Genomic DNA, 21771 nt, shown 5'->3' with positions numbered 1-21771 from the left:
AAGTCAGGATGGCGAGTGACTTGGAAAGGAGCTTGCACAATGTGCTCACTCATTCTATTTCCCCCCCTCAGCAAGTATGATGCAAGACCCCCTGGAATGGGGAGTAACTAATTAGTCATGACCCCACATAGTGGAGAGTAACTAGTCAGGACCCGATAGAAAAGGGAGTAATGAATCAGTACAAATTTTTCCTTAATAACCCAGGTTAGGTCCCTGCATAACATCACTCTGATCTATGAGCTCTGATCTAAGCTTCAGCTTGATCAGACTATACCATGTCAACCTGAAATCCAGTTGATTCCATTCTTGATGTGTAGGAGCATTTCATAGTGGAACAACTGCCCACAGTGATCACACTTCACACTACTAGCTAATGGAGACTAGTTTGATGAAAGTGCCTGGAAGCCTCCTTAAGCCAAATCTAGCTGGAAATAGTTTACACTGCACACTTTTATTTGAACAAAAATGAACAGAGTGACCATTCCTCCTTATTCTTTTTAGAGGGAAGGGAATGTAATTATGAAATAGACTATAAAAGGGGGAAAGAATATGAAATGGAGATGTTGCCTTTCTTAATGCTCAGAAATGTACCCAGCAATAGCAGATTTTCAGCTCCCAAACACCAAGGGATCCTTCACTTTGTAATCGGTGCTGGTTTGGGGAACAACATACAAGGAGAGAGAAGTAATGTCCAATGTGTATGAAAATATTAGTTTGGCCAGTCAGAGCACAATAAGCATTTTGGGGTGCCTTATTATAAAAAGGATATTAAAGCCATTGAGCAGACAGTGCAGATTCACCTGGATGATTTAGAAATGCAGATACACAGAGCCAGTTGGAAAATCCAGCACTCATTCACTTACATTCGCCCTCTTTACCTTTCACCTTTTTCCCATCATATCTTTTGTCAAAAAGCTCTCGAGTTATGCTGTTTTCCTGCAGTTTGTTCCACAAGTTCAGCACCCTCTACATGAAGTAGTAAAATCTGAGCTGTTAGTTTACTCTTCTAAGCTTGAGCCTGTGCCTGGGTTACTGAGTTTGTGGTAGAATGAAGTAATTTAAAAAGATTGGGTTTAATTTTTTAGAATCTTGTAATTGCATTTGTCAAATTCGCATTTATAATATGAAGAAATCCTAAAATGCATTGATGTGCAGCACCATATCTGCAGCCTCAAATATCTATTTCCTTTCGTTTGCTGGTTTAAGTTGTTATTCTCGATGGGCGTTTCTTTGCTTCTTTTGTGCTTTTGTCACTTTTCTTTTGATCTCACCTTCATGATCATGACATTTGATTAGCCTGTCCTTATTCCTTTTAAGTTGCTGTCTGTGACTGGCTCATCTGCTTCCATTGCTTTAATTTGGAAACCTAGTAGAGCTGTTCTTCTCATTTCACTTTCTTTTTGTTGTGGTGGTTGGGTTGGGGGGTCTTTGGTGGTCTATTGCCCAGTATCCTGACCGAGAAGCAAGCTCAGCTATGTGAATGATAAGCAAGCAGAGTTTCACTTCCTGAGGATATATGTGTAACCAGGTTTGCACAGACCAGTCACTAAATGTGACAGTAAAGCAGAAAATGCTCCAAGTACAAGGCAGGTTGGCCAGCATCTGAAATACACGTTGCTACCTAAACTCATCAGTTAACTCACCAGCCTGCTATGTGTTTCCTATTTGCAGTTTATTCCTCCATAAGACTAACCTTGCTCTCAAAGTGAAAACAGTATCATTCTGTGAGGGAAAGATTGGGCACTGAGAGCAGAGCCTCCAGTGCACAGGGCTTCCTCTTGGTATTCACTGGACCAATGTGGCAGTACACAGGCTGGGATCTTTCACTGCTAGTTGCTGAAGAGAGCAGGATGGGGAGTGCCAGAAACGCTAGAGATCAAAAAAATAGGCTGTATTTTTAAAAACAACTTGTATTCACTATTGTTGTGACTTCAATTGAGTTGTTTAGTAGATGTTGAGTTGGTCCTATGTGGTTTAATGGCAGCCCATTCCTCCTTACCCTTCCAGAATACCAGCCATACTGTACCATTTTCCCATTATACCATCTAACTGAGTACAGTAAACTAGACTCAACCACCTTTCCTTTCATTTTAGTCAACATTGCATATCACATCGAACAATCCATCACTTAGAAACATAGAAAATAGGAGCAGGAGTCGGCTTTTCGAGCCTGCTCCACTATTCATTATGATCATGGCTGATCATCCAACTCAATAGCCTGCTCCCACTTTCTCCCCATATCCTTTGATCTCTTTCGCCCCAAGAGCTATATCTAACTCCTTGAAAACATACAATATTTTGGCCTCAACTACTTTCTGTGGTGGTGAATTCCACAGGCTCACCACTCTCTGGGTGAAGAAATTTCTCCTCATCTCAGTCTTAAATGGTCCACGCCGTATCCTCAGACTGTGACCCCTGGTTCTGGACTCTCCCACCATCGGGAACATCCTTCTTGCATCTACCCTGTCTAGTCCTTTTAGAATTTTATAGGTTTTTATGAGATCCCTCTCATTCTCCTGAACTCCAGCGAATATAATCCTAACCAACTCAATCTCTCCTCATATGTCAGTCCCACCATCCCAGGAATCAGTCTGGTAAACCTTCGCTGCACTCCCTCTGTAGCAAGAACATCCTTCCTCAGATAAGGAGACTAAAACTGCACACAATACTCCAGGTGTGGTCTCACCAAGGCCCTGTATAATTGCAGCAAGACATCCTTGCTCCTGTACTTGAATCCTTTCGCTGTGAAGGCCAACATACCATTTGCCTTCTTTACTGCCTGCTGCACCTGCATGCTTACCTTCAGTGACTGGTGTACGAGGACACCCAGGACTCGTTGCACATTCCCCTCTCTCAATTTATAGCCATTCAGATAATAATCTGCCTTCCTGTTTTTGCTACCAAAGTGGATAACCTCACATTTATCCACATTATATTGCATCTGGCATGCATTTGCCCACTCACTCAGCTTGTCCAAATCACACTGAAGCATCTCTGCATCCTCCTCACAGCTCACCCTCCCACCCAGCTTTGTGTCACTTGGTGCAGTGATCTGGTTTGTTAACACAGCAATAAATTCAATTTTACACATAGGTGCCACTATGTGCAGGCATTTAACAGGGATACATTTAATAGAAACTGTTCAACATTCTTTAAAAATTTGTTCTGGTGATGTGCCATGGCCATATCCACATACTTAGCTATTTGAGGTTCCCATCACTTCGGTCCATTTGAAATATTGTGTTATACGAACATATGAATTAGGAGCAGGAGTAGGCTACTCGGCCCCTCGAGCCTGCTTCACCATTCATTAAGATCATGGCTGATCTGATTGTAAACTCAACTCCACATTCCTGCCTACCCCCGATAACCTTTTTGCCCCCTTGTTAATCAAGAATCTATCTGCCTCTGCCTTACAGATATTCAAAGACTCTGCTTCCACCACCTTTTGAGTAAGAGAGTCCCAAAGACTCACAACCCTCTGAGAGAAAAAATTTCTCCTCATCTCTGACTTAAATGAGTGATCCCTTACTTTGAAATAGTGACCCCTGGTTCTAAATTCTCCCACAAGAGGAAACATCCTCTCCACATCCACCCTGTCAAGACCCCTCAGGATCTTAAAGCAGAACTTACTGATACTTGTCGGTATCCAGAGGTTTTGGCTGATGATGGGGCCAGTGTCCCATGATCAGTTTGGAGTGCAAATTAGTTGCCACATTGGCTGCTGAGAAACCTATTGCCAATGATGTGAGCTGTGCTGCACTGGCCAGGTGCTAGTACAATTTTCGGGACTCCGTCTTAACTGGTTTTTAAAACAAAATGTTTCCAAACTCTCAGATTTGTAGTAAGTGATAATGAGTGGCACATGGATATCTCTGGACATCTGAAGGCATAGCAAATAATGTGTGTGCGCGCCATGTTACCAAGATAACAGGTCCCTCTATTTCAGGGACTGTGTACAGGATTTAGGTAAACTGTCACAATCACATTCTTGGCATGCTTAGAATTTTTTGAGGATGTTTCTGTTCTTGGGAAATGGTAATGAGGAGGCCATTCAGCCCCTCGAGCCTGTTCTACCATTCAGCCAGATCATGGCTGATCTGTAGCTCAGCTCCACTTATGTGCCTTTGTTCCATGTTCTTTATTACCCTTACTCAACAGTGATGCACATATCAATACTAGTTTACAGTGGCAGCATTTTCAAAATCTTTATCTTCTATACATTTAAAAGTATTAAATAAAGGGACATTTCCTTATGGGTAATGCAATAGAATCTGCACCCAACAACAGCGACTAGGAATTTTATTGCCTTGTTTTAGTGCCATTGCCCTTAAAGTGTTCAGAACCTGAAATCGAATGGTGTGTCTTGTTTAAAAATCTGCATTCAAGCCCCTTGGTTGTCAGGCTTGCAGTTATAAGGCATACACAAATTAAACCAATACCTGGTGCCCCAATCCCAGAGCCTTTACAGGTAACCATAGTGTAATGATCTTGGCACTTGAGTATTGTCCAAGTGATTCAGTTAACTGCATTTTGTGAGCACAGGACAAGGTGAAACCAGGAATTTGCATGGAGTGATGTCAGTAGTTGAACCAGGTCTCTGAAGCTTAAATCCCCTTCAGGTCCTGCAGCAGTTTCATCTTCTGTTGTGGAGTAGTTTGACAACACCCTTAAAATATGAGCCCAGTGATGCTGAAGCGAGTCTATCCAAATTAATCTGTTCAAAACCACAATCTCTTCTACAGGAAATTGTCATGATCATGAAGATGGGCAAGTCTAAGACTTGGGGTTAAGTCTCTCAATCCTTATTGGTTGTTTTCTTTTCTCTTTCTCTCTCTTTCTCCGGTCCCCCCTCTCCAGTCTGCTCAAGGCCTGCTTTCAAAACGAACACTTGGAGTCAAACAGTGGCAAAAGGCTGTTGATGAAGGAGAAAACGTCCGAATGTGTACAGACTGAGAACACCTTACATAACCTGGGAAAAGGGGGGTGGAGCGAAGAGAGCACAGCTCAAACCTTCCATTATTTATAAAAGGGAATTACCTATGGACTGAGTTGAAGTGGTTTAAAAGGGAAACATATTCCACTTCAAGTGACACAAGAACCTAGTGTTCATTGGATGTGTGAAGAGGCCTACAGTTTCCAAATGCTGCAAGAGGAAATCTTCTGGCATTTACTGGTGTCCTTCAGTTAGCACTTGTTACCGATTTTAGTATTTCACATCTGTTTGTTGCAGGCAGTTTGTAAGCAGCTATTTCTGTTGCACTCCTTCTGATGTGGCATTAAGTTCCATTCCAGTGAGTGCACGGCACACAGTGACTGCTTCCCTAGTACAACATGTATGATAGCAAAGTGGTTATGGTTCTGGATTAGCAAGCCTGAGGTCAAACTCAGTCTGGTAATTTCTGGGCTGGCACTGTACCTGCCCACACCCCAACTCTCACTGTAATGCTCTTGTGGAACTAGGGCTGCACAATGAATGCTACTTTTCCCACATTCTAAAGGAAACCAGTCGTTCAGAAACACAAAACATGGTTACTTCATGTAAAATCTTGATGTGAAAATATTTCCCACTTTAACAAATTGAAATTGTCTGAAATGTGCTTATGACTTTGTGACCATCGCCCATCATGTTTCATTGTGAGGAGGACTATCCACTCGACAGGAGAGATGAACTATTTCAGAAGAACTAATTTAAAATATAACCCCATCACTATATTAACAATCTTACCTCTACATGTGCTTCCTGTGAACTTTTTCCAAAACTTCCTGACCTTGTTTCTGGTAGAGCTGCTGCACTGGTGAAAGGATGGGATTGCTGTTTGACATAGACTGTTTCATTATAAATGTGGACATGGGAATTAATGATATAAATATAAAAGTAGGGGCAGAATGTATAACTGGTCTGTTCCAGTTTTCCATGTACTCCAACCCTGTTTCACCTGAAGACACATCTAGGTCTTGAATCCCTGTGTGCAACTCCACAGCAGGCTGACTAGTTTTCCTTTACAACCCTATACCTATAACACTCATTTTTGAAATTAAATTGTTTCATAACCAATTCCCAAAAAGAACTTTTTCAAATTCTGAATATAATATAATAATGAAGTACAAAGAATATGCGGACTTTGCTTTGTGACATTTAATACTCATTGAAAATGGTAATTGTGTTATAATTGTGTAATCGGCTAACAGGGCACTTCCCCTTCTGTTCAAACATTGCCATTTAGGTGGCATAAGATTGAGAATGGAAAACTTTCAAATAGCTTTAGTAGTTCCCTGTCTGTAAACAAAAACCAAAAGTTGCCTTGTGCAGAAGCACCGACTCAGTAACAGGCCTCCCCCCACACTTTAATTCAGCATCCAGAACAGTTTTACAGGGACAATGGAAAGTGGATGTTTAAATCCCAAAGCCCGCAAGCCTAATTCTTGAGACTTTCTGAACTCGTTGAGAACCACCTCTGGAATTTAGAAGCAGTGAAACCAGTCCCTAAAGCTGCTCTTTCCCTGTGATCAGCGAGGTTTCCATATCTTGCTGCAAAATGTGCTGCAGAGTCCCAAGTGGAACTTATAGAAATCTTTGTGGAAGATTTGGCGATGGGCTGGGGTGGTTGAAATGGTTCCCAGTTGCCGATGTGCAGGTGTAATTTGCACCTGTTTAATTTGGGGTTAAGCTTTAGGAGTCACGTTCTGCATTCCAGAACTCTAAGAGCCGCAGGCCCTGAGCATCTGCAGAATATCATCATTGCAGCCATTCCAACGTTTGGGCTTTTAGTATTGTTCCCCGCCAGTTTTTTAAATCCTTAATTTATACTCACGTCCCATCACTGGGATTTATTCATGTATGAAAAGGGGGTTGTCCTGCTGTAAACACACAGCCTCATTTAAGACCCAAATCTTGCTCATGTAGCCAAAATGTGAAGTATTGATTTATTAACATCTCTCTGCTAATGCGACTGCAGAGATTAAGAGTAGCAAGAGTTTCCTGTTTGTAATCTAATATATAGTAGCATATTGAATGGTTTTATTGTACGGGACATGGTTTCATAGTGATACAAGGCAGGGGTAGACAATTTGCCCATAAACTCCTACTGTTTTACAAAAGAAGAGGATAACGGTAATTCTTGGTGTCACTCACCAGCTCTTAGTTCTTCATTTTAGTCATTGTGTTTCTGATCAAAATTCCTATTTTCTCTCACCCTAGTTATTTTACCTGTTCAGTGACGTGAAAGTTAAATAAAGCATATATTTCTGAAAAATGCAAGTTAGTTATCTAGTTTGGTCAGGAGGAGGGCTCTCCCCAGATTGGCTTACCGTAGCAGCCACTAAGTCAATGTTTCTCATGTATCCCAGCATTAAATTATATTAAGGGATAGGGAAGATGTCTAAGGCATGTTGTGTAAGGAAGATGTTGCAGGAAAACAAGATAACAATGTGTGCACAGTTGGATTTATGAGCAGCTGTGAGGAATCGGTTGGTGCCCATCTTCTGGACGGGAAGGTTTTAAAAGCAGAAGGGAAAACTGCATTCCCAGGTTATTCGTTCTTCCCCTGTGTAGCAGCCTAGTCTGGCAAAATGGTTCCCTGCACTAAATATTCCCAAGTGTGAGCTAGAGTGGGAATTTGAAATCAAGGAATATAAGCGGTAACAATTGATAGGTATAAAGTCCAGTGTGTATGAGGGAGTGCCATTTTGGCATGATCTTTGTTTCATCTCTACTGATTACAGCATCCCTGGTTTAGTATGATGGCCTATATTAATAATGTAACTCTACTCATAGAATCACACACTGGCTATAGTACAGAAGGAGGCTGTTCGGCCCATGTTTGTGCTGGCCCTCTGAAGGAGCAATTCACTTAGTCCCACTCCCCTACCTTCTTCCCATAGCTCTGCACAGTGTTCCTTTTCTGATAATTCAATTCCCTCTTGGATGCCTCAATTGACCCTTTCTCCACCATATACTCTGCATTCCAGATCCCAATCACTCAGTGTGAAAAAGTTTCTCTTCATGTCGCTATTGCTTCTTTTGCCAATTACCTTAAATCTGTCTCCGCTGATTCTCAATCCTTCCACCAATGGGAACAGTTTCTGCCTATCTGCTCTATCCAGACCCTTCATGATTTTGAATACCTCCATCAAATCTCCTCTCCTGTGGAAAGAAAAAGAATGTGTAATGTTTTGCTGTCTAAAGCTACCAGTCTTGTTTGGAATTGATTTCGTCAGGGGAGAATAATAAATGTGGCTTGAAAAGCCAAGCCTGGCATGCGGGAGTAGTGTAGGGCAGGCCAGGTAAGGATGGCAGGCGCTGCTCCCTGAAGGACATGAGTGATCCTGTTCAATTTCTCATAGTCATTGTTTTTTCCCCTCCTGTTGCCAATCCAGAAATGACCAAATTTGCTGGCTGAGGGTTGAACAATCAATCTCCTGATCACTAGTCCAGTACCATGACCACGACACATTGTACCTCGTCTGTAGTTCAAGCTGAGAGAGGAACTAAGTAAATAAACTAGGTCAAAAAAGAAGTGCTCCCTTTCATGAGAAGAGTCTGGAATGATGCCTGCAGAAGAACCTAGACAAATTATAGGGTTCTTGCTCTGTTTTCAGACCTGTTTAGTTATTTAAAATGCAGACCAGAGAAAAACCAAAACTTGAAGAATATAGTATTTTGACATGTATATTGGATTTTTGTCCGAGAATTAAAGAGCATATTAATATGAAGTGACACAGACAAAGAACACCCAAGTGAACCCCATCCACCTTGTGCTTTATAATTCTTCAACAATCTGCTTTTTCTTTGCACAAATTGGTGAGAAATGAATGCTTTTGAACCAAAAGTAGCTGATATTTGCACACTGTTTATAGACAACAGGAGAGAATCTTTCAGGAAATTATTTCATGAACTAAGCATGTATTTTAATGTTTTACCCAGTATTGAAGTATGGGTAGTGTACTGCAGCTATATAACTCAGTCAGATCAAGGACAGATGTATTGTGGTCTTGTTTCGGAGTCTTTCCGGGTAAATTCCTAAGTAATCCTCTATTGCAGTAAGCTTTGAAATCCTGACTATTGAAGTAACCTTCCAATTGTATTGCCATGTTTTAAGTTGGTAATCCCATTCTATTCATATCATGATGCTGAATTTCAGCAATCCTTCTAGAATTATCTAGAATAGAATCCATGATATCGAGTGGATTGCAGTTTGGACCCACAGCATTATTGAACCCATGATATCATCGAGGGGACCAGCTCTGTTTAAACAAAAGAGGGAAACAATAAATATAGGTTGATTCCTCTGAATTTGGGAAGAAACCAGATAATGGGTAAATGCACCGTATGATACTGAGTTATACTGACCCGCATAGACTCGGGTGTATAGTATGATACTGAGTTATACTGACCCGCATAGATTCGGGTGTATAGTATGGTACTGAGTTATACTGACCCGCACAGACATGGGTGTATAGTATGATACTGAGTTATACTGACCCGCACACACCCGGGTGTACACAATATGGTACTGAGTTATACTGACCCACACAGACTCGGGGATACACCGGGTCATACTCAGTATGAGCCATACTGAATCATACTCGCACCATCCAACCTCATGTGAAGAATGGTCACTTGGAATGGGCACCAGTGGAACTGTATCCTAATCTGAATCATTGGTCTCAGGAAAACGGGAGAGGGGTATAATTGGGGAGTTGGGTTTAGGGAAAGTTTGCAGTTAGATTCATGATTTATTTTAAATATGATAACAGTCTAAGAAATTACTGTGTTCTCTGATGATTTCTTAGCATTATCATTTTTCACTCAACCCAGCTAAAGGCACCAGTGGTGAGATCCAAATGTTGAGAACCCCAATGCTGGAATCTGGGACCATATGCAGTGAACTGAGCCACTTGGGCTCAGTCGTGGTTTTTGCCCAATACCTTAAGCAGAGTGGCCAAGTAGTGAGCTACAGAATAGGAAAGATTGTGGTTCCACTTCACGCCAGTTCCACACTGACAACAGATCCTGTCCTGTTATCTGAGACACATTGTGTGATGGGTGACTATATCTATGTCATCATGTGTGATGTGAGGAGACATGAGCTGGCCTTGTGTCAGAGATTCCAATTCTATTGTACATATTTTTTGATTTTATTGCACATTATGCATGAACTGAGACATATGTTACAAAATAATGTTAGTGATGACATCAAGCAGTTGGCTGCACTTTTTATTAGTTTTTAATTTCTCTTTATTTTCCCCTCCCTGATCTAGTCTAACATCTTCCTCTAAAATATACCATTCAGTAACATTTTCCTCATGTTATTGGGAAATCCGCCCATTTTTAATATAAATCATGAGTACTGATCTGTCCCTCTGGCTGTGACCCTGCATAGCTCCTTTGTTCAGCTAGTATTGAGCATTAAGGAATCTTCAGACTGGAACCTCTGTGCAGCATGGTTTTTCAAAGCTTTAGGGAAGACAGCGGGAGTCTGAGATATTTAGTTTGATGTCCGACTCAGACTGGGTCTAACAGGAGAGCAGTAATTCCATGATCCAGATCTTTTAGTTCCCCTCTACTTGTTGATTTATCACTAGGTACTTCTGCACACTCTACATTTTCTGCAGCTGTTATCCCCTGGCTAGTTAATGCTGCTTTTCTGAAGATGGAACAGTGTTCTCAGGAGTGTCTTGATATTTGCAAGGGGTCCCCCGCAGAGAGGTTTGACTCGCACCAATTTAGAGGTGAGCTCATGAAGACTGCATCAAAAGGTGTCTAGTTTTACCCCTTCAGCATTTCAAAAGCACCATGTACAGTGGCTCTTGAGCAGGTTCTGGCCCGATAGCCCTGTCCCAGCTGTCACACTCAGCTGTGTGTGCAGCTCCCCCTTTTGGAGTGAAGGCAAACGGAGCATTGTCCTGGGCAGGGATACACTCCTACTCCCATTGACTGGGCTATAGGATTGGAAGTAAAAATAAAGGGTGTTCACCCACAATTAAAAAAGAATGAACCTAATAAATCTTGCAGTCATCTGCTTGCCTTGTTTCTGAAGTTTCCCATCACCAAAGGTGTGGTACAATTATATGCAGTACTGTTTGCAGAATCTCAGTCATTGCACTGGAAGTCATGTTGTCCCAGAGACTATTTACCTGAACCTCTACATTTGTTATGTGCAATCTTTTTCCTTCCCTTGGCTGGCACAACTATAGAATCAAACCTCTGAAATGTTGTGTCGCCTGGTTGCTGCTGGCCAGATGAGTTCCTCTGTGAAGGTGTTCTGTGTTTTTTTTTAAGCTGGTCTTTTTGACTGTTTTTCAGTATGGGGTAATTGTGTACCTGCTGGATTGATGCTGAAACCTGTACTTGATCTTTTAAATAAATCCGGCAACTGGAGCTTGTGTGAAGTGTTTCTTGGTTGCATTGTTGTAGGGAAGCAGCTGCACAGTCCTCAGTAGCAAATCATTAAATCATTTTATGAGAAGTACAGGATGGGGAACAAGCATTTATCTGAAAAGGAAGCCACTGAACAGTGTCTAAAATGTTTATGTACAAATTTCAGCAGCACAGTTGTGAGGTTGGGCATACCAGAGAGGTTGTTAATCAATAAATTTAGTAAAAGCTGAAATGAAAAAAACACTTATCATGTGTTTATATGCATCTTTCAACCCTCCCGTTGCTGCTGAAGATGTTGACTCATTTCTAGAATGCAATTTCCCAGGCAGTTCATTAGCCACCTGACCATCTGTGACTGTGGCTTTGGGGGCAGGGATATTAGAGCAGAACCTCGTCCTCTCTTCACCAAGAGTCTGCAAGCAACAGGAGTTGCTGGATACCATTCAGGACTAGAAACCCCAGCAGAACTTCTGACTAAGTAAGAAATTTGTGGGTTTGCGCCCCTTTCCATGACTTGCATTCAGCATTTAGAGAGGAAGTGCTGCAATGCTGGAGGTGTCGTCTTTATTGAGAAGTTATATCGAGGTTCCTGTTCAGGTAGCAATCCCATGGCATGCCCATGCTCTTCCTCATTCTGCCCAATGTCCTGAGGCAATATTCATGCCCAACCAACATTATTACTAAAACCAATTAATTTGTCTTTCACCTCAATCCTGTGAGTTTGCAAAATGGTTGTGACATCTGTTGACATCTCAGTAATTTAATGGTATGTAACCGTGTCTGAAACTCTAATAAAATGCAAGACTTCTTTAAATATTTGCAAGCTCAACTTCAACTGTAGCAACTGTTATAAACAAGTAGAGCAGGTGTATTCCAATTCCCATTGGAAAGATGACCTTGGGCTTTGCATTGTCTACACAGCAGTGGGTCAGTCAGGAGCTGCATCGAGCAGTGAATCAGTAGACAGAGACACAACTCAGAATTAGCGCTGGAAGCCTGAAGGGAAGGTTGGAGGAATGGTTTCATTGCAAAGGGCTGTAGAGTGTGGAATCTGTTTTTAACAGGGCCTGTTGAAGTCAAGTCAGTCCTCATATTCAAGGGGGAACCGTACAAATGTGAGGATAAATTTTGAAGGATATGAGGCAGAGCAGTGAAATGGGATTATAGTGAATAGCTCTAAAGAGAGCCAGCACCCGCACAGACACAAAGGGCTGAGTGACACCTCACATTGCTGTGATTTCTCCAATAATGTAACTAGATTTACTGGTATGTTGGTGAATTTGTGTATTAATAACACTTTGGGGAAGTGGTGGGTGTTATTTTAAAATAAGGTCTGCATTTGAACTATTTTGCCATTTCTCTTTTTCAGGCCATCGATGCAATCACAGCAGTCCTTTGGGCCCTCTCCACCTCCAATGAATAAAATGGCCACCATGGGGAACAAATTGCCATCTGTCAGCCAGCTCATCAGCCCACAGCGGAATGCACTCACACAAGCCCCCATGCCAGGAAGTATGGGTAAGAACCTAGGAGACACTTAGAAAGCATGACTTCATCCAATACTTCACTACTCTCTTACCTGGAAAGACTATTCTACATTTTGGGCTCATGCTTATGTGATGGGTGATCCTTCATCTAATCTCTTGCAACCTTTCTTCTTTCTTTCCTCATTAGCAGTACTCCAATCATTGTTTCTTGCTAAGCTGAAAATCCTGCACATCCTCACAGCCCTGAAATCAAAACTTAATGTACCATTTCCTACTCTTAAAACAGTGGAACTTCTTCTCGTTCCTAGTCTTTGCTCCTCACCATAATCTACTCTAAACTAAAGCCCAGGCTTGGTGTAGCCTGAACATCTCCTTTACCCTCCAACCTTAATGCCATAGCCGGTGACCCAGGGATCTTGATAACAAAAGCTAGGGCCAGAGCAACCTGGTTGCTATTTGATTTTCCCCAGGACCAGTTTCTGTCACTGTCACTAATTGTACGAAGAGGAAGTGGAGCAGAGGAGAGATTGGGTAATTGTATCCAGAGGGCTTTATCTAAAAACTGCTTGTCTCGTGCACCTGTCTGGAAAAACTGGGAAATAATTGGATAAGATGGAGAATCAAAGTAACCCCAGCAAATAAATCAACACTCCATCTGTCAGCCATCTTCGTTTTCATATGGTGACTTAGCTAATGTATAATATAAAAAGTTGCAGGAGGTGTGCTGCGCCCCACTTTCTACAAACTCTGCAACATGTGTTAACATGGTAGCTCATGAGTACCAGCCAGGTATCACGAGTGCACTTCCCTCTCATAATGATCCTGCATTCAGTTATCTCCTGGTGGAAAGGAAACGAATTAAATTTGCCCATACCCAGTCCAGGTCACATTTGTTGTATGAGTGCACAGTGTGATGCAGAGGCTGTGGTGGGCTGGATGGGTGGATTATCTTGAACATAAAGCTGCTTGGAAGTGGGATGAAGGATGATTCTGATCAATTCTTTTGCTTCCTCAGTCCCTCAGATGATGAATGTCCCGATGCAGATGAACGGAGACATGAACGGGTTGAGTCCCACGCAGGGATTGCCTTCACCAATGGCATCGACTTCGCACTGCACGCCTCCTCCGCCTTATCCGTCTGACAACAGTATCTCCAGGTCAGAGGTGGTGATTAGATTACTTTCTTTTTAGAACTAGTTTACATAGAGTGGATCTTTGTAGTGCCACAAAGCAATCCTTGCTTGTGATATTCCAAACCATCAATTTGTTTCCCAATTGGATTAATCTCACAGTGAAATCTGAATATAGATTTACTTTTTAACGTGATGAGCTCTAGGTCATCTCCTGAACTGTGAACATCACAAAGACTATGTCTTGGGTTTTCACTGGCCTCAAGCAGCCTTGCATTTACTCTTACAAGAAGCCTATGTTCTGATCTTTCAGGGTATTCAAACCGGAGACCGTACACCAATGCGATCCCTGAGCCCTGATAAACCAGCCCTATTTACACTCACATTTCTTGCCAACTGCATAACCCTGGTTGAATTTTGTGGGACCTGATGTGTTGGAATTGCTGTTCTCAGAATTGTTGCTTTATTGGCGAATGAATCGCAAATCAGCACCCCAAGATATGTTTTCTAACTGGAAATATTTGCGAATTAGTGTATAAACAAAGTATTAAAGTACAAAAAAATCTCTTCCAACCGGAGTCTGCATAGCTCACATCCAACCCACAAAGGCACAAGTTTCACCCCCCGCCCCCACAACCACCACCCACTGCACCCCAGAAGTAAATCTAATCTATGTAATAATTTTTTGATTAATTGCTTTTTATCTGTTTTATTGTCACTTTGTTCCTGTGCCTTTTAAGTTGCAGCCTATTCATAAGAACATAAGAAATAGGAGCAGGAGTAGGCCATTCAGCCCCTCAAGCCTGCTCCACTATTCAATAAGATCATGGCTGATCTGCCCCAGGCCTCAACTCCTCTTTTCGTGCCAGCTCCTCATAGCCCTCATCTCCCTGATATTTCAAAAATCTGTCTACCTCCTCTTTAAATACTTTCAGTGATCTAGCGTTCACAACTCTCTGGAGTAGAGAATTCCAGACATTCAATACCCTCTGAGAGAAGAAATTCCTTCACATCTCAGTTTTAAATGAGTGCCCCCTTATTCTGTAACTATGTCCCCTAGTTCGAGATTCCCCCACTAGTGGAAGCATCTTCTCAACATCTACCCTGTCAAGCCCCCTCAGAATATTGTATGTTCTCATTCTTCTAAACTCTAATGAATAAAGGCCTAACCTGTTCAGCCATTCTTAATAAGCCAACCCCTTCATCCCAGGAATCAGCCTAGTGAATCTCTTTTGAACTGCCTCCAATGCCAGTATATCCTTCCTTAAACACAGGGACCAAAATTGAGAATAGGACTCCAGGTGTGGCCTCACCAACACCCTGTACAGTTGTAACAAGACTTCCCTATTTTTAAACTCCAACCCCCTAACAATACAGGCCAAAATTCCATTTGCCGCCTTAATTATTTGCAGTACCTGCATGCTAACTTTTTGTGTTTCATGCACAAGAACACCCAGATCCCTCTGCGCTGCACTTTTTTGGAGCCTATCTCTCTCCATTTAAATAATAGTCTGCCTTTTGAATTTTTCTACTAAAATACATGACCTCACACTTTCCTACATTAAACTCCATCTGCCAAGCTTTTGCCCACTCACTCAGCCTGTCTCTATATCCCCTTGCAGATTCCTTATGTCCACATCACACCATGCCCTCCCACTTATTTTTGTATTGTCAACGAATTTGGATACATTACACTCTGCTCCCTCCTCCAAGTCATTAATATAGATAGTAAATAATTGAGGCCCTAAGACTGATCCTTGTGGCACTCCACTAGTTACGTCTTTCCAACCTGAATAAGTCCCATTAATCCCGACTCTCTGTCTTCTGTGTGTTAACCAGTCCTCAATCCATGCTAATACATTACTCCCAATACCGTAAGCTCCTATCTTGTGCAATAATTTTTTATGTGGCACCTTATTGAATGCCTCCTGGAAATCCAAATACACTACATGTATTCGTGACTGTAACTCTTAAATATATGAATCTGGACTGAAGAGACCAGCTTCACTGTAAATTAATCCTCTTCAAATTATTCATGTTATGAAAAACTGCTGAGCACTTAAAGGGATGTTGTAAATTTCAACTGTACATGCTATTTCTTTGTGGCAAAGTTTCGAGGGAAGGGTGCAGAACTGATCTACACAGACCAGGAGGTTGCAGAATCCCTGGGCTATGCAGAGTTAACTGATCTTAGCTAAGGCAGTGGTAGGAGTGCTGTAACTGGCCCAATTACTCCTGGACTGTGAGAGGGAAGAATTAACCAGGGGTCCAGCTCCCCATTGCCAAACTGGAACCCCTGCTGAAAATGAGAGTCTGGATCAACTGAAATTCTCCCTGCGGTTGAATAGCCTGCTGCTCTCTCACCTTTGAGTCAGAAGGTCGTGGGTTCAAGCCCCACTCCAGATGCTTGAGCACATAATCCATGCTGGCATGCCCAGTGCAGTACCGAAGGAGTGCTGCATTGTCAGAGGGGTTGTCTTTCAGATGAGATGTTAAACCAGGGCCTTGTCTGCACCCTGATGTAAATGTGCCAAATGTCAGGGCACTATTTTGGAAATGAGTAGCGGATTTCTTCCTAGGGCCAATATTTATCCCTCAATCGACATCACAAAAACAGATTATCTGATCATTATCACAGAGCTGTTTGTGGGAGCTCACTGTACAGAAATTGGCTGCTGCATTCCCCACATTACAACAGTGACTACACCTCAAAAGCCATTGATATGTTGTACAGCTATTTGGGACGCACTGAGTTTGTAAAAGGCAATGTTTAAATGCCAGTCCTCTTAGACACGTGTATAAGAACTTTAAATCTTTTGTGTTTTCTTGCCTTGATAATTTATATAGTCAGTCTATATCTCTTAGTTGCCTGAAAGAGTTGTGATCCTGAGCAGAGTTCAGTGCTGACCATTGCCCCCACCTCTACTTGCAGCTTTCTGACGAGGGCCGGCTGTGCGTCGTGTTTGGAGTATTTCACCACCCAGGGGTTGATGAATATTTACCAGATCGAGCATTTTACCATGGATGTAAGTAGTTTCCCCTCCCAGTTCATTTTTCTGATCTCTCCAGCACTCATCATATCTTCATAGAAACCATCACACTGGTGGAAATACCAAACCGTGCCACATGTGGGTCTGTATGAAGTCCTCAATGCCATAGACTTTGAGTGGAAAAGATAATAACAAATATTTAAGTCAGCTTTAAAAAAAACTTAAGGCATTTATTTCCCTATTCCTGCAACTATTGGATCCCAGTGGGAGGTGAACATCAGGGTAGAAGCAGCATACGGTTTCTAGGGAGCTCCACCCATCTATCCTTTGTTTAAACGAATGGACAGTAACCAGGGGTTGCTGCCTCCCCTCCCTCCCTCCCCCACCCCTCCCTGAGCTGACCCAACAGTCTTTGGAGCAGGAAAATCTGCCCCTGGTAATTTTAGTTTCCTTGGACAAGGTAGAGAATGGTCCATGTTTTTCTTTTGATTTGTTTGATGGTTGAGAGAGTCTCAACCCACTAGCTGTGTGTTTGAGGGGATGTAAACAGAAAATGCTGGAACTACTCAGTATATATTAGAAGGATTAGATATGCAAAAAAGTGGTCAGTGAAATACTGCATACTGGGGCGGAGTTTCCTAACTCCTGGAGTTAAACTCTAGGTGTATGGCGGGTAATGCAGTGGTTATTGTAATGAAGGGGTCTGTATTCAAATCTTACCGTCAAAAATTGTGAAATTGAATTTAATACATTGGGCCAGTTGTGGTGTTAGTAAAGGTGAGATGAAGCTGTCAGATTGTCATGAAAGCTCAACTGATTCACTAATATCTCTTTAAGGAAGGGAGGATAGTCCCAGCCTGTGGTTGTGATCAGGGTGTCCAGGGCTGAGCCATAAATAGCAAAACTCACGATTAAATTCATTAAAAGAATTGGTCATAATTGTTTTTTTTTCCACTATTTCATAGTTGAAGCTTTGCAAAGTTTTCTAAGGGATAGCTAACCAAGTTTGTGCTCCTAATGGACAGTGAGTAATAGATGGAAAATCTCAGACGCACTTAGCTGAATTTCCAGCCTGCACTGTCACCACACAAAGTTCCATTTCAGGAGTGTGAACTGGTAAAATGATTGGTGATTCACTGTCTCTAGGTAACGAAAACCCTCCCTTTTTATATTGTCATTAGGATCTGATCAGCCTTAAGATCCCTGAGCAGTACCGACATGCCATCTGGAAAGGAATATTGGACCACAGGCAGACCCTTGACTTCACAAACCCCCCACAGCTTTTGCGGAACACAAGCAGTGCCTCCACCGCCAGCATGGGCTCCCAGAATGAGACGCGTGGTGAGCGGGTAATTGACGCCGTCCGTTTCACCCTGCGCCAGACCATCTCCTTCCCCCCCCGCGATGATTGGAACGATTTTGGGTTTGACGTGGACGGACGCCGCAGCAAACAGCGGATCAAGGAGGAGGGCGAGTGAAGTGGGCTGGAGGCATGACCACATCAAACCACAAAAGACAATGTTCCAAAAATATCTACTGATGACAACAATACGAGGGGACACTGTCAGAACAAAGCATCTATACTTTGAGTATTTCACTCGTGTTCAAATTGGTTGCACTTACTCAACTTTGTTTTGTGTCTTTATTTTACTATTTTTGTTGTCTTAAGCCCAACTGCCCATTTATGGTAGCTGTATCAAAGCTTATAGGGTGCTTGAGGGGCTATATGGGATTTGTAACTGCCATATTTATGCATCTCTTCCTGTTTAGAGAGGATCATTCTAATCCATGGTATATTTTTTTTGCATTGGATCTGCAATTGCAGAAGGATGTGTGAGAGCGTGAGGAAGTACAGAGCGAGTGAGGAAGGTGAATTGACATGCACCTTTTTGGTGGTGTTATACCTCCTTCCTCACTCTATCCCTAATTATCTTGCACTTCAGAAACAGCACTTGGTATTCCACAGCCTGGGCTGATGTCAGGAGTGGTGAGATGGCACTAGCAGTCACTATGACAGTAGCAACCAGCCTCTGTGAGGAGGACAGTAATTAGTGCCATTGTTTTCTGTTATTAATGGTGGTGACTATGCTAAGCATCAAGTTACCACCACCCAGCCTGGCATATAATTTCAGCTCATGGAAATGGGTCTTTGGACCCTTAATTAATTTAGATTCAGTAAATAGTTTGTCTTTTAAAACATTTGCTACCAAAACTGCCATTTTGTTCCTGGCCACTGGTCACTTATGAGTCCAGGTTGCCGAACTGTGCCTCTGTTCCAAAGAGTGACCCCAGCAAGCACTTGATTTTGACTGAACTTGTATAAGCTCAGTGATCAGGCCAGACAGGGCAATGTGAGTTGACAATGTGACGACCCAACGCCAACATACCCTGGATCACTGAAAACGCTCACCTCTGCTGAATGAATGCAGTTCTCGGTTAGTTCAAGTTGGGGTGTCAACCCTTTCGCTTACAAAGCTGTGATGTATAAGCTCACGAGTACAGCCCTGACTGACAATTGTGTTGTGAGGTTAGCTTCAAATTTAAAAGGGGGGAAAAATGCTTCATGTCAATCGCTGATAACAAATTTTATAATTTTTCAGAATTTTATATTGAGATCCATCTCAACTTTGTGCATTTCATTTGCAGGATGTTGCATGTGTGAAATTGTACTGATCCTGGTGGGGCTGGCCACACTCTGAAGGAACGCTAGATTGGTGTTAGGTTTCAACTACTTCACTGGGGAGCATAGACCACTCCTTCAATTGCATGTGACATTAGCTGGAATCTGGGCCTGAAGCCATTCAAAAGGTTTCTCCCTAATCATGTCCGCAATTGTAAAAGAATTCCATTCTCCTCGGACTTTCCTGTTTTCACTCATGACAATTTTATCCTTGTAAGGAAATTCAAAGCTTTACGTGACAAATTGTATACTGGCTTTGTGATTCAGGTGAGGTGTTTAGAATCTTCATGCTGTGCATCACTTTCACTGCCTCACTGATGATGCCTGTATAAACCATCAATGTATAGAGTTCATATCATGCACAATATGTAAATGGAGGGAAAAGTTCAACCTGGATGGTTAGAGGTTACACTGTTAAATTAAGTGGTCAATAGCTACCCAGTAAACCGCACTAGGAAGTGGCAGCATCATAATTGGGCTTTCTGAGGGCACTGGTAGCCAGACACCCAGTTGGAAGAGCTACAAGTGACTGCCAGTTTTGTACCATTGTCATCCAGTTAAAGCCTACTTTCATTTGGTGGAAGGGGTGGGGGTGGGAGAAGTTAGAGCCGACTGAAGCCACCACTTGTATCATGACTGTTTGCACACTGCAGCATTCTGTTTCTCCACTTGAACCTGGTTCTGGGGTAGCCTGTGCGTTACTGTATGTAAATCCGTTTCACGTATGAGTCCTAGATTTCAACATTTTATTTTATATTCATCTCTTGGTATTTTGCTACAGCGACTGAGGCTGTCCTGCAGGTGAACTCCAAACAGCTTGGTGCTATTGGCTGAGGAGGTTCAGGTTATTGAAATTCCTCTCAAACTGTGAATTAGGGTTTAGCAGCCACAATCAGACAAACAGAGACACTTTTGCTTTTTATCCCTCTTTTTGCTGCCTTCAATTTTATTGCACTTCAAAAGAGTTCTAAAATCTCATAAAATTTTGGCATAATCCGTGTAGAGCGGTTCCTGTTCAGAAACCAATATCTGGTGACTCCTTGAACAAAAACAAAATTACCTGGAAAAACTCAGCAGGTCTGACGGCATCTGTGGAGAGGGATACAGTTAACGTTTCGAGTCCGTATGACCCTTCAGCAGAACTAAGACATTTAGAAATGAGATGAAATATAAGCTGGTAGAAGGGGGTGGGACAGGAGAGTTCGATAGGGGGCCAGTGATAGGTGGAGGCCAGGAAGAGACTGCCAAAGATGTCATAGACAAAAGGACAAAGGGGTGTTGACGGTGGTGATGTTATCTAAGGAATGTGCTAATGGGGACATTAAGGGAAGCAAGCAGGACGAGCAAGGTACAGATGGCCCTCGTGCAGGTGGCCGTCTGCCACTAGCTTGCTTCCCATAATGTCCCCATTAGCACATCCTTTAGATAATATCATCACCGTCAACACCCCTTTGTCCTTTTGTCTATGACATCTTTGGCAGTCTCTTCCTGGCCTCCACCTATAACTGGACTCCTGGCGAGCTCTCCTGTCCCACCCCCTTCTAGCTTATATTTCATCTCATTTCTATATGTCTTAGTTCTGCTGAAGGGTCATACGGACTCGAAACGTCAACTGTATCCTTCTCCGCAGATGCCGTCAGACCTGCTGAACTTTTCCAGGTATTTTTGTTTTTGTTCTAGATTTCCAGCATCCGCAGTATTTTGCTTTTATCTGGTGACTCCTTGCTCAGTTCTGATATCCTCTGCTCCCCCCCCCACCCACTGTGGTCAAACAACCTGCCAGTACTCATACTCTGGGCTCACTCCTGCAGACTGGGCAAGATGTCACAGACCAGTCTGGCTGCTGGAACTGTATGAAATTTGAGAGGAAGTCAGAAAATTAACAAAAGGGAAGAATAGGAAATAATATTTCACACAGGGCAGGGTGTGCAAGTATCTTAGCGTCCCTCAACACTGCCCCACTATGGACTTCGCTGCTCCCTGTCCGATATGATTGCAGAAATAAAGCACTATCAGAAGCACCTGTAGGTTTTCCCATGAATGTATTTGAAATGTATTCTGTGCAATCAGAGAGAAAAAGAACAAAAGTCTCTTCTAAGAA

The 21771-nt window shown here is 42.5% G+C and overlaps 1 protein-coding gene across 3 annotated transcripts in view; it reads left to right on the top strand.

Moving 5' to 3' along the window:
• The window catches only part of tp63 (tumor protein p63), an 84031-nt gene extending 63201 nt beyond the window's left edge, over nucleotides 1-20830 (top strand). For 2 of the 3 annotated variants that reach the window (XM_078564407.1, XM_078564408.1), the window contains 4 exons: nucleotides 12753-12901; nucleotides 13886-14027; nucleotides 16933-17026; nucleotides 18172-20830. In XM_078564407.1, the coding sequence (XP_078420533.1) occupies nucleotides 12753-12901; nucleotides 13886-14027; nucleotides 16933-17026; nucleotides 18172-18468 (682 nt within the window). In that variant the 3' untranslated portion in view covers nucleotides 18469-20830. Of the gene's footprint in view, nucleotides 1-12752; nucleotides 12902-13885; nucleotides 14035-16932; nucleotides 17027-18171 lie in introns of all 3 variants that reach the window. The other variant, XM_078564410.1, reaches the window with a different exon arrangement.
• The last annotated feature ends 941 nt before the right edge of the window (nucleotides 20831-21771 follow it).

Source organism: Cetorhinus maximus, chromosome 19, assembly GCF_964194155.1.
Source record: "Cetorhinus maximus chromosome 19, sCetMax3.hap1.1, whole genome shotgun sequence".
Lineage (NCBI taxonomy): Eukaryota > Metazoa > Chordata > Chondrichthyes > Lamniformes > Cetorhinidae > Cetorhinus > Cetorhinus maximus.
This window is presented reverse-complemented; position numbering and strand designations above follow the sequence as displayed.